The sequence below is a fragment of the Ursus arctos genome, unplaced genomic scaffold (genome assembly GCF_023065955.2).
Source record: "Ursus arctos isolate Adak ecotype North America unplaced genomic scaffold, UrsArc2.0 scaffold_32, whole genome shotgun sequence".
Taxonomy (NCBI): Eukaryota; Metazoa; Chordata; class Mammalia; order Carnivora; family Ursidae; genus Ursus; species Ursus arctos.
In genome coordinates this window covers 8,027,563-8,040,063 of record NW_026623008.1, presented here as the reverse complement: position 1 = coordinate 8,040,063, position 12,501 = coordinate 8,027,563, and the positions used below count along the sequence as shown (strand labels likewise).

Below are 12,501 nucleotides of genomic sequence, written 5' to 3'. Positions count from 1 at the left end.
GCTTAAACTTGGGGCCACATAACTTCAACCCACTGGTCCTAGGTTTGCCTTTTGAAGTCATACACACACACACACACACACACACACACACACTTATTTCCCCAGAACAGCCCTCTCCTGAGTCTCCTTGCCACACCAACATGGTTTTAAGTGCCCTCACCAGTGTGCCTACTGCTTTCTTGACAAAGACCGGTCTGTGAATCACATCTTCAAAATGCAGTTCTCATCCTGAGAGATGTAAAAATCTTTGCTGCAGCTGTTACCAGTGTGAAAACACACATGCATGGGCACGTGCACACACACACGCACACAGAAATAAAGTTCCTCTGACTGCATTTTCATCCATTTCTCATTTCATGCCATATTGTCAAATGCCTTGCTGTAATCCAAGTATACTATATCCATGGCATGTTTTTGACCCATGCCCACACTAACTCTCAAGAAAAAAAACAGAAACTAAGAAAGGAAAGGAGGTCAGAAAGGGACCCAGCCCCCCTGGTGTGACCCAACACAGGGATGGCCGGGATTCGTGCCTTCCTTGTTCTGGACACTGGTCACCTGTTAATTCTGCCTTGGACCCCGTTAACATTCATGGAAGTCAGAACTCATTACAGACTCACACTGACCTTTGGGCCAGGTAACAGACTCAGACTTTGGTGTGTTTGTTTGGATACAAGATTAACAGAGGAGTTAATAGCATGTGATGTATTTTGTTGCCCCACTCCAGAGAGGCCAGCATTGAGCTCCCCCAACCCACCCCAGTGGATTTTGTGTAAAGGTCCTACAAGGGGTGGGGAAGCAGGGAGATGCTTTGAATACGGGAGGTGGACGAAGTAGATCATGGAGGGAACAGGTGCTTCCCCAAGACTAGGCCCAGATGGGGACTGGGTGGAAGGAAGGAGCACCCTGCAGGCCCATAGTACCCTTTAGCAAGGAGGACCTGCTGTCAGGGGCATTTGAACCCTTCTAGAGCAATGTCCAAGAAATAAGAGTGGATCCCAGAGCGGAACCCCAGCATAAACCAGAAGAAAAGCAACCTCACAGATCGTGAGCGAGCAAGGACCCAGCCAACACGCCTGGCTCCTGCCCCCCGGAGACCCTGCAGTCCTGGGTGATCCAGAGGGAAGGGAGTGAGCCCAAGAAGTGAGATTGAGGTTGAATTTCCAGACACCCCACTGGAGAGCAGAATAAATCGGACTCACAGAAATAAAGGTTCATGATACAGTATCCCAGGGCCATTGGAAAAATTCATGCCTGCCACATCTACCGCTGCCACACCATGAGCTCCCACTGACGTCACACAGTTGATCTGGGGGACCCGAGTGTATTTATATTTACCCATGCTCAATTTCTCCTTTGACCTGTCAAAGCAGCCTTTTGATTTATGAGGGTCCTAACGGTCAGCCATTTTATAAGCTCTTCCTCCAAGATTTACAAAACCCGTGATTTGGACTAATTCTAGTCGGACAACAGGTGTTGGACCCAGCCAGGCACCCACGGGCTGCTACAGGCCTCCTTACTCATTGGCACAACACCCTAACCAGCCCGCTCTCTCCCAGAGCTTGTTCAGTCCCCAGCAAAGTCCTCCGACTAAACTGGTATCCGTTCTGCGTATCTCTGCTTTGTTCCTAAGGACATATTGTCAAATGCCTCGCTGAAACCCAAACATACTCTATCTCCTACATGTTCTCCATCCATCAGCACAGTGACCCTAGCAAGAAAAGAGAAAAACGAAAGTATCTGAGGACAGGGAGAGCGAAGTTAATCCGGCCTGGCTGGCTCTAAGCAGTCCCTCCTGTCTTTCCTAAAGGCTCATCAAATCTGGTCAAACCCTCCCCAGATTCATACCAAAGACCAGGTGACGCACCCCCACCCCCACCGAATCTTCCCGTGTTCCTGCGCTGGTCTTCTGAGATTTACGAATCCAAGTTCACAGTAAGACAAGAAGGAGGAGGAAAGCAAAGACGACTGATAAACATTGTTTTTATTAACAAGTCTAAAGAAGACCTTCGTTGAATCAGATGTAATACAAATTCTGGTGGCCTGTATATAAAACCTGACACTAAATTTGGCCTTTTAGAAACATTTATATATAAAAATATGCATTAAAATCTGTACCATTGATGGCGTGCAGAGGCCAACCGACACCTCCCGACATTAGTGCTTACAAAGGTGGGTCTGGTCTGGGGATACAGGGAGCTGCGGTCCTAGAGCTGCAGGAGGGAGCCCTGTGTGAGAAAGGCCTGCTCTCAAAAGGAGCCACAAGAGGCTGGCTTTGAAGGCAGGACCCCTATGAGCACAATGTCACAGGCCTGGCCTAAAACAAAAATGGTGCTGGGAAGAAAGGCAGGAGAGGTGGGCCGTCCTTCCTTCCCTCGTTACTGGGCTCTGACCACCGTTCGACGATTCCGGAGCTCTGCAGACAAACCACCTTTAACTTGGGAGGAATGCTTGCATTTTCCAAATATGTTTGTTTTCCAAGGAAACTGACCAATTCTAACTCCAGGAGCCAAATCATAATTAGCCTGATTTGGGTAAGAACTAGTTCTTGTCTTTTTTGGTGGCCGAGACCCTGAAACGCCAATCAGAAAGGCTATAATCACAACAGAGAAGTATAATGACGATGGTCTCAATCTATTTCAGTCTTGGAGCAAGTGCAACTGAGTGACTCTCACCCGGAAATTGTACTTTACAGGCAGTGAAGTGAGAAGCAGCTATGATGAGCATTGGAATTCCCCCATTCGAGGAACAAATGATCTTTGCACAAGGCAACGGAAGCCTTTGGGAGAAGCGGGGTCAATACTGCACGTCTGTCTTCAATGAGGAAGACACAGTGCCTTCTCTGGCCGGGCCTGCCATTCTGGCTGAACAGGGTCAGGACTGTGTCTATCAGCTTATTCGCTCATGGATGAGCGGATGTCCCTGGTCTGCTCATCCTGTGGCTCTATGGAAAATGACAACTGTCCCCAACTCAGCTAAGCTGCAACCCAAATAGTCAGGCTCCGTGGCTGGGAGACACAGAAATGGGAACTGGACATAAACAGAGGGTGGGCACAGGGGAGCAGGAGGAAAGGCGACGGGTAGGGGGAGAAGCTGCCTCGGGGGCTTTAGGGAGTCTGCAATCCCTATTTCAGGGCTCCTAATAGTTACTGAAAGGGCTGGAGTCCTTCCTGTCATTCCAGCAGATCCTACAAAGGGAAAACAGCAGCCCTACCAGTTTCTATGACCAGTTTCTAGTGATTTTCTCAGCTGCTTCCAGGGTGCAGGCTGTTCCCTTCCCCAGCCCTCAGCTCGACTGGCTGCAGGGTGATCTGCCACTTCTCTGCTGGGACAGTAAGTGGAAGGAGAGATGAAGGGCATAAGTGCCCGAATCATGACCTAGGAAAAAAGCCGGGAGCCATGGTAGGCTGTTAATGAGGGACTTTCTCTCTCAAGCAGTGTATTTCAGGCCCCCAAGACCTCAGGGTAAGAGACAGATGCGCCCCGGTCACTGGGGCCTGGCACCGATCGCGGGCGCATTCTGCGAGACCGAGCTACCAGGAGGACACTTTCGGTAAGTGAGCAGGGCAACCAGGAGCCCAGTGACTTGGGCTCTTCCAGGACAGGAGGCCAAGCCGGCAGCTCCTTCACAGTCTTAGGGCCTTTTCATCTGCTTTAAAGTGACCTAACAACACCCCCTAGTGGAAGTTATAAATAAAACAAGGACCACGCATCCAGGTCACCTTCTGCTACCAGTGGTTTTGAGATTCACCATAAAACGGAGTAACAGAAACACATAACCTTATCTTTAGAGAGATAATAATAAAAAAGGTGGGAGTTCAGAAGCCATCCTCAGGCCGCTCCCTCCTCGGATTCTCTGCCTTCAACAAACACATTCCAAGACCGGGGGCGGGGCGGGGGAGCCCCAGGTCCCCTTACAGTTTGGGCAGACTGCCCGCGGGGGCCAGAATGATGCCAAAGACATAGAAGAGCCCCAGCAGGAGGTTGAGCTTGGCCGTCCTCTGGGGCAGTTTGCTGAAAGTCTGGCTTCGGAACTGCCTCTCCAGGGAGAAGGCCATGGGGATGGTGAGCAGCGGGAGGGCCAGGCTGATGCTGCAGTGTGTGGCCAGGACGCTGAAGACCAGGTAGGGCAGGAAAAGCAACGTGTTGTAGAGCACGTAGGAGAGGGTGGGGCCGATGAGGATGGCGAGCGTGACGATGCCGGCCGCCCTGTCGGACTCCATGTCCCTGGTGTTGTTGGAATGCAGAATGGCCTCGGTGCTGAGGGCGAGAGGGATGGCGTAGACCAGTGGGAAGACCGCCAGGGACCCCACCTGGACGGCGTAGGCGAACATCACAGCCAGTGGGCCAAAAGTGATGAGGATGACAAGGTCTCCCAGAGCCACGTACTTGAATCCAATTCCTACAGCCAGAAAACCCAGAGAGCTGGTGTGAGATCAAGGGCTGGAAATTGAGGGGCTGTTCACCAGTCCAGAGGCTACTGCTGGCCGGGAGCGGTGAGTTCTCGGATGGTGAGAATGGCCAGTCAGTGAGCTCCCTGTCCTCCAGAGCAAACCTGATTTTGTCTCCGATGACACAGAGGGGCAGAGAACACTCATCTTTTCGCACCCAGTTAGGCTTCAGAGTCCTACCCAAGTTTTCCTTCCTACTGTCCCCAGCGAAGTCCTGCAACAAAGAGCAGTGGGTTCCCACTACACACACGCTTCGACCGGAGAGCCTGTGAAGGCTCCACAAGGTCTTACAATCCGGGTCTTTGGATTCTTTCTCCCGTCACAGACCCCTGCGAGATATGGCTTCTGTTGATCAGTCCCTCACAGAATACCCATCCCAGTCTCTTACTTTGCTGCCTCCCTGCTTCCACAACCTCTAGGGGCATCTGCTTTTGAAAACCCCCAGGGCATCTCAGTGAAATTTCAGGGTGCCCAAACTCCACATAAAGAAACTTCCAACCACGTGATGAGTAAAACAGCTAAGATGGCAAAGTTACAGTGCTGCTTCCCCTCTCTGGTTCCCGTGAAATTACGATTAAATCACCCCAAACTCCTCTTTCTATACTGCCAATCCACTTCAAATCCTGTCTAAACCGCTTCGTTCAAACCTGCCCAGTTCCCTCCAGCGATGCCTCACTCCACCGGACCTCACTCCATCCCTGAATCTGAGTCATGGTCACCCTATGTGGGGAACACTGCGACGTCCATTCTCAGGACCTCCCTCCCCACCCTCATCCAATCTCCCTGGGCAGCCATACAGGCCCTTCGGAAATACTTACTGGATCATGCCGGTCCCCCAACATACACCTGAAAACCCTTAGCACAGGCTGTCCTCAGATCTTTCATCAGCTCACCTCTGGGCCTGCCCCGCCTCCCTCCCACCCGCCTCGCCTTGAGCTCCCCTTTCCTCCACTCATACTTCTGCTGGTTCCTCAGGGCCTTCAGACACCCCACCCCACCTTTGCCTGGCTAACTCCTACTCACCCTTGGAGACATTAAAGACCCTTCAAGGCAGCCTTCCCTCAACCCCTAGGCCACATCCAGTCCCCTTGCGATACATATGCTCCCAGAGCACCCAGATTTCCAGCTTTGTAAAATTCATCACGCTTCTAATTACTCGGTCTCCGTCCTTCCCTCAAACCACAAGCTCCATGAGGGCAGGGCCTTGGGTCTGGTTTGTTCACAGCTCACTCCCCAACATGTGGCACAAAAGCTGCACTGAACACAGAGCTACAGTAACAAGCACCTGGAATCTGGGGCCGAGGTGAAGAAAAATGTCCCACTCAGAGTGAGGCCACTTGCAGCAGTGGAGAGGTGGGCCCCACGCAGACTGCTACAGAGGCCTGGGAAACCTCCTGGTTTAACCAAGCTTCCAACTCGTGGCCTCAGGCTCAGGAGATAAAGAAAAGCACTGGGTCATCAACTGCACTTCAACCAGCCGAAAACGATAAGCGACCATGGTGTGCAGAGGAGCTAAAGCGAGGGCAGCCAAAGAACGGGACTGGGCTCCAGATTCCCTTCACACTGGTAGCTGGGGTTCTGCGGTATTGCTTCTTTTCCACCTTTACTGAAAGATAACTGACACGGCACACTTGATCCATTCAGATACTGCAAGATGAGGACCACGAGAGCATTAGCCGGGGAGCTCTGGTGCTAAGCACCCACCCTTGGTTTTTCAGAATGAAGTGTCCCCAGGGAAGCGTCATAGCCATGGCCCCCAGCAGCCATCAACACTCGGCAAAGTCATTCAGCACTTTCCAAGCAGTGCTGTGACAAGTTATTTGGCTGTCTGAGGACATGCCCTCCAGGAGGAAGCTCTCTCAAGCAGAACACTGGTTCCCGTTACAAATTAGTAAATCAATGTCTCTTGCAGTATCTCACACATTGAGGGAACAACCCCCACCCAGGGAAGGTGCCAGGCAGGAATACTCCCAGCGGGGACCTGGCAAGTTTCTCCCCCAGCGGCCCCCTCCTTTTTTGCGGACATTCCCAGTTCTCCAAGCAGACATCAGGGCTGTCACTATGAAGAAGACACAAGAGCTCTTTCGCCTTGACATCTGGCTAGATTACCCATCTGGCTGGATCTCCTTAGATTACCTGGAAAAAAACGATGTGAGCAAAGCTGAACAGAAACCTGTACCTGCAAGGATACGACTCCACCTTGAATAGGTCCTACACAGAAACCAACCACAAGCCTGCTCCAGGGCTGAGAGGGGTCTGGTAACCTTCCGGAGGTTATCTGACATGAGAAAATGACAGAGCCCTCGGGGAGAGAGCTGCTTCCTGAGTATGGCCCAGGGCTCACCGGCTCCACCTGCCTCAGAATGTGGCCCACCTCTCCTTTTGGGCACTCCCACCCCTCCCAGCACCACTTTCCAAATGAGCCAACACAGCAAACCCCTGGGTGAGTTCTCAGCACAGCAGCCAGCATGAATTTGTTAAAATGGAAATCAGAATGCTGGCAAGGCTGTGGAGTAGATGGAACTCTTACACGTTGCCGGTGGGAACATAAAACTAGTACCACCACTTTAGAAAACACGTTGGCAGCTTCCCATGAAGTTAAACATCCATCTACCCTCTGACCTAGCGATTCCACTCCCAGGCATTCACCCCGGAACAATGAAAACAGATACCCACAGAAAGATTTCAACGCAAGTGCTCAGGCATAACAGCCAAAATACGGAAACAACCCAACTGTCGCTGGACAGGAGAGAGGATAAACAAAGAGTGGTTCTGTGCGCACAATGGATACTACTCAGCAATAAAAAGGAACTACTGATGCCCACCACATGATGAAATCTCAAAACCACCACGCTGACCAAAGAAACCGGGCACAAGAATTCATACGGAACGAATCCATTTACGTAACGTTCTGGACCAGGCAAAACAATCTCTGTGAAAGAGACCAAACAGTGGTGGCCTCTGGATAGGGGTGGGGACAGTGGGAACTGACAGGGAAGGAAGCTTTTGAGAGGGATGGAAATGTTCTGTATCAGACAGGGTTGGGTTATACAACTGTATGCATTTGTCGCAATTCATCGAACTGTAGCACTTGAGATCTGTGCATTTCACGGTAAGCCAATTACATCAATAAAGGTCAATGTTTTTTTAAAAAAACCAAACAAACCATAAATCAGCTTATGTTGTGACTCTGCTCGATGTGTTTCAGTGTCTCCCCATTTGTTCATTCAATGAATATTAAGTACTAACTACCTGTCAGGCAGTGTTCTGGGCACCATGGGTTCAGCAAAGAACAGACACCCAAATCGCTAATCCGAGGGCGTTTATAGTCTAAGAGGGAAGACAATTAACCAAGTCAGTACTTTAGATACTGCGTTAGAAGTAGTATGTGCTGTGAAGGAAAATAAAGCAGAAAAGAGCAACAGGGAAGGTATTGGGGGGGAAAGCACGGGTGTGTGTGTGTGTGAGCGTGTGTACATGCACTTTTATTTTATTTTCAGCTGCTACAAAAAAATTTTATTGTTTTATAATTTTAAATAGGGTAGAAAGTGAGGCCTCACAAAATAGCTAACAAGTGAGCAAATGGGTGGGGGTTAGAAAGTAAATCAGGCAGATAGAAGGAGGCAGGGCATTCCAAGCCAAAGAAAAGCATCTACAAAGGACGTGTGGCAGCAGCATGCTGTACCAGAAACAGCCAGGAGGGCAGTGTGGCTGGAGCACAGTGAGCAGGAGGAAAGAAGAAGGGGGCAACAGCGCTGAGGGGGAGGGGGTAAGGGAGAGAGTGAGCCGATAATGCCCCATCCTGGGGGTCACTGTGAAGACCCTGGCTTTTCCTCTGAACAAGATGGGAGCCACTGGAGAATTTTGAGCAAAGGACTGATGAAGCTGCCTTATGTCTTAACAGGATTACTCGGGCTGCTCATTTGTAAGCACCCTGAAAGGGACACGGGTGGATGCACAGAGATCAATAAAGAACCTGCCACGATAATCGAGATGATAGTGGCGGGGGGGGGGGGCGGGGGGAGGTGGTGGGATGTGGTCAGATCCCAAATGCATTTTGAAAGTAGAGTCAACAGGATTTGCTGCTGGACTAGACAGGAGGAGGAGAGTCCAGGATGATGCCCATGACTATTAGCCTGAAAAACTAGGAGGAGAAAGTTGCCTTGGAATAAGATGGGGGAAGCTGGGGTAGGGCAGGTTTCTTAGCGGAGATCAGGACTTTGGGTTCTGACACATTGGCTTGAGATGCCCGTAAGGCCTCGAGGAGAAGCTAGTGAGGAAGGAGTAAGAGTCTGGAGTTGAGTGCAGAGATCTGGGCCAGAGCTACACATTTGAGAGTCATGTGGCTAACAGATGGCATATGAAGCCATGAGATGGGCTAAAATCACCCAGGAGTGGATGGGGTTAGAGGAAAGGGGTCCAAGGACTCAGGCTGGAGTCCGGAGCCGGAGGCCCTGTGAGACCAACATGATCCAGCCCTGACCGGCCTCCCCAACAGTATTTCCTTGTCTCTCTCGATCACATTGGCCTTTCATAGATCCTAGAACAGGCCAAGCTCTCCCCCACTCCAGGGCATTTGCATGCGCTGTTCCTCTAGCCCTGGAGCACTCGGCACCCGAATCAGACCCAGTTCTTCCCTGTCGCTTGCTCCTTATCCTTCACGTAAGAGTTGCCTTCACAGAGAGGGCCTCATCCTTCTGCCGCTGCCCCATGTGCGTTCTACCACAGCACTCTACTGAGTTCCTTTACTGAGCTGTTCACAGCTGGCTGCTCCATTCCATTGTCCTTCGCCTGTTCCTTCTTTTCTCCCCCTCTTAATGTCGGGGTGCCCCAGGGCTCAGTCCTGGTCCCTTCGTGTCTCTATCACCACTCCCTCCTCTCCAGTGATCTCACCCAGTCATACAACTTGATCTAGGTGCCAGAGACCCCCCAGATATCTGCATCTCCAGCTCAGGCCTCTCCCTGGAACTCAGATGCTTAGGTCCAGACATCCATTTGACATCTCTGCTTGGAGATCTAATGCGTTAAGATGTCCAAAGTCAATCTCCCAATTTTCTCCCCCAAACCCTACCTTCGACCTTCTCCATCTCACTTGACCCCAACTCCATCATTCCAGGTGCTCAGGCCAAAGCTATTGAGTTACGTTGAATTCCTCTGTTTCTTTCCTGCCTCACGTCCCATCCAGCAGCAAACCGCGTCTACCTTCAAAATATATTCAGAATCTGACGACCTCTTCCCTTCTGTACCACCACCACCCTGATCCAGGCCGCCAAACCTCTCTTGCCTGGATTGCGCAATAGCCTCGTCTTCCTGCTTCAGTCCTTGCCCACTCACCTTTATCCATTCTCAATACCGCAGCCAGACTGATTCCTTGAAAACCTTAAGGCCCACATAACTTTTGCGCTTCTCTGCCCTCCCCACAACTACTTGCCTTGCTTCAACTCCTTTTGTTTACTCTCTCCCTCACTCACATACCGGACTCATGCTGTTCCTCGAACTTTTGAGGAACATGCCTGCCTTAAGGCCTTTGGCAACTGCCATTCTGAGATTTCGGACACTCTTCCTCTAGATACATGCTTAGCCAACTTCCTTCTATCTTTGCTCACATTACCTTTTTGAGGAGGCCTACCGTGATCAAACTTCTTCAAACAGCTATGTCCTCCTTCCTCACTCTATTTATGTTTTCCCTATAGCACTAATCATGTTTTTATATACTATCATCAGGGTCCCAACTCATCCGGGCTTACCAGGAACTTTCCTGATTTCCACACCAAAAGTCCAGCATCCTGGGAACTGTCTTAAGTCCTGAGCAAAACAGGACGTTGGTCATCCTGAATAGAATTTACTCCTTTTACTTTCTCTCTCTCCTCGAGATCTATAAAATAACTTCCACAAGAGCCCCTGCTCAGGATCTGTGACGCTGTGTTCACACAGAACAGTGCCTGGCACACAATAGGTGCTCAATAAGTAGGACTTGGCCACCACCCCCACCTCCACCCCACCCCCACCCATCGCTACCTTAATAAGCTGTTGCAAGGAGTCACACAGCAAACTAGCTGAAAGTAATTAGCTGTCTAATGCTGAGCTCTTCAAATTTAATCCCACTAAAATTTGAAATGGTGGTGTTATAAGATACGACCAACGAAAGGAAACTAGATGGAAAAACGTCCACATATGTGATTCCTAACATCCATAAACCAAGCCAGGGTCTTCTCAAGTCACTGCTGTTCTCAAAAAATCCACACGACCCACACATTACAGATTCCACGTAAACGGCCTAACTCAAAAAAAAACCTTTGACACCTCTTCTCCAGCCCTGTAACTCCTATGCGAAGCAGGAGTTTCTAGTACATGCAGCCAGCAAACAGGCCAACTCTTACCTCCTGTGTAGAGAAAGGAGCCAGACAGGCCTCCAAAGTAGATGAGAGCCAAGTGCTCCAGTTTCAGAGGAGACAGGCAGTAGAGACAAGCGGCACAGACACAGCCCAAAGTGTAGAGGAAGACTCCAAACCGGACAACATCCTGGGGCTCCAAGATTCGGTCCACCAGGGTCCTGTCATCACTCTTTTTGTGGTCAATGCCCTTGGAAAAGTCATAGTAAGTGTTGACCAAATTGCCAGCCCCGTGCACGGCCAGGACAGCTACGGCACAACCCACCAGCAGCCTGGGATCCAGGACGCCCTGGGATCTGTAGGCCAGGGCACTGCCCAGGGCCACCGGAGTGAGTGAAGCACTGAAGCTCCAGGGCCGCAGGGCCAGCACGTAGGAGGCGCACTTCTGCCTCCAGGAGCGTTGGGGAAGCCTGTCCTGATCCGGACAGTCGTTCCCCAGCAGGTCCCTGTCCCCGGACTTAGCCGTCTCTCCCGCCTGTATGTTAATCTCCCCCGGAACCTGTGAGGCCGCCATGGAAGCTACACGTGGCTGAAGTCAAAGTCTATAGTGAACACCCACGGAACAGCCACGGGGTGCGGGGTGGGCCGGCAAGACCTGACCTTCCTCGGGTTCCGCCCCGGGGCAGGGCTGGGGAGGCGGCGGGCCCCGGGGGTAGCACTGAGCGGACCTGGCAGCCCACGAGGCCCGGCGGCACCGCCCGGACCTCCTGTCACCCGGGCAAAGCCTGTCTCTGGACCTCAGTCCCGGGCTAGAGCCCAAGACCGAGCTGCGACCGCACACCCCTGGGTACCGGGGCCGCCATCTTGTGCGCCTGCCTCCCGAGGCCCGCCCGGAAACAGGGGCAGACGACGCGGGCCGGGCCGGAGCGGGGGCGGGGCCCGAGGGGCTGAGGGCGGGGCCCTGGCCTGGGGGCGGGGCCGGCGGAGACCCAGCGGTCCAGCCCTTCTCTCGTGGAGAATCCGAACCCCGCAGCTGCCCCCAGACACTCAGCCTCACTTTGTATCACAAGGACGACCCCGATTGCGTGTCGCTTTACGACCTACCGAGAGCTTCCACTCACCAAAATAGGACTCATTCATTTTTTCACTCAACAAGCATTTACTGAGCACTTACTATATTGCAGGCAGCAGTGAACAAAAGGGGCAAAAATCAGGGAGCACATTGAAGGCGATGAGAAAGGTATAATTACCTCCCACTTTTTAAATGGGAAACCAAGCTCTGAAATGGGAAATGAAGTCCAAGAAATTATTAGCTCTAGTAATAATCACAACAGCAATAATTCCCCCCTTTTGTTGTGCAGTTACCATTTGCCATATACTGTCCTGCCTGCGTCTTTATCCATAGTCTAGGTTACTCACTTACTCGTGCAAATAACCGCCCTCCTCCCCACTCTACTACGTGGCCGGCTCTGTGTCTTCACTGCCTGCCTTCTAGAAGCTTACGGTCCGTATCTGTAACTTGTTCCTGCTGGAGGGAGCCAATTGTTAATTTTTTAAGAATTTTCTGAGCTGGTCTTCAAGCACAGCCATTATTAAAAATTAAATTTTACAAACTTATGAGATTAATTCTATTAAAAACAAAGGGGACAAAACTCGTTACTTCCTAATTATTTCACTCCATTTTATCATTTATGTTCTTCAGATTGTTTATGTCTGTT

The 12,501-nt window shown here is 51.1% G+C and overlaps 1 protein-coding gene across 2 annotated transcripts; it reads right to left on the bottom strand.

Moving 5' to 3' along the window:
- Positions 1–1,966: 1,966 nt before the first annotated feature.
- UBIAD1 (UbiA prenyltransferase domain containing 1) lies at positions 1,967–11,675 on the bottom strand. 2 transcript variants are annotated; one of them, XR_008956771.1, is made up of 3 exons: positions 10,832–11,658; positions 5,737–6,098; positions 4,326–4,402 (listed from the first exon to the last, which is right to left on the bottom strand). XR_008956771.1 is itself a non-coding variant. In XM_026519855.4 (2 exons), exons 1-2 carry the CDS (start codon positions 11,355–11,357, stop codon positions 3,915–3,917), a joined length of 1,014 nt encoding a protein of 337 aa, XP_026375640.1. In that variant the 5' UTR covers positions 11,358–11,675; the 3' UTR covers positions 1,967–3,914. The 2 variants fall into 2 exon arrangements, 1 of the variants encoding a protein (XP_026375640.1); XM_026519855.4 differs by lacking the exon at positions 5,737–6,098 and having other exon boundaries at positions 1,967–4,402; positions 10,832–11,675.
- Between the last annotated feature and the right edge of the window lie 826 nt (positions 11,676–12,501).

Excerpts from the sequence above, each read along its gene's own strand:
- UBIAD1 (XM_026519855.4), bottom strand. The coding sequence starts at position 11,357 with ATGGCGGCCTCACAGGTTCCGGGGGAGATTAACATACAGGCGGGAGAG. Across the intron at positions 4,403-10,831 it reads CTCCTTTCTCTACACAGGAG|GAATTGGATTCAAGTACGTG; the intron begins GTAAGAGTTGGC and ends TTCTGGCTGTAG.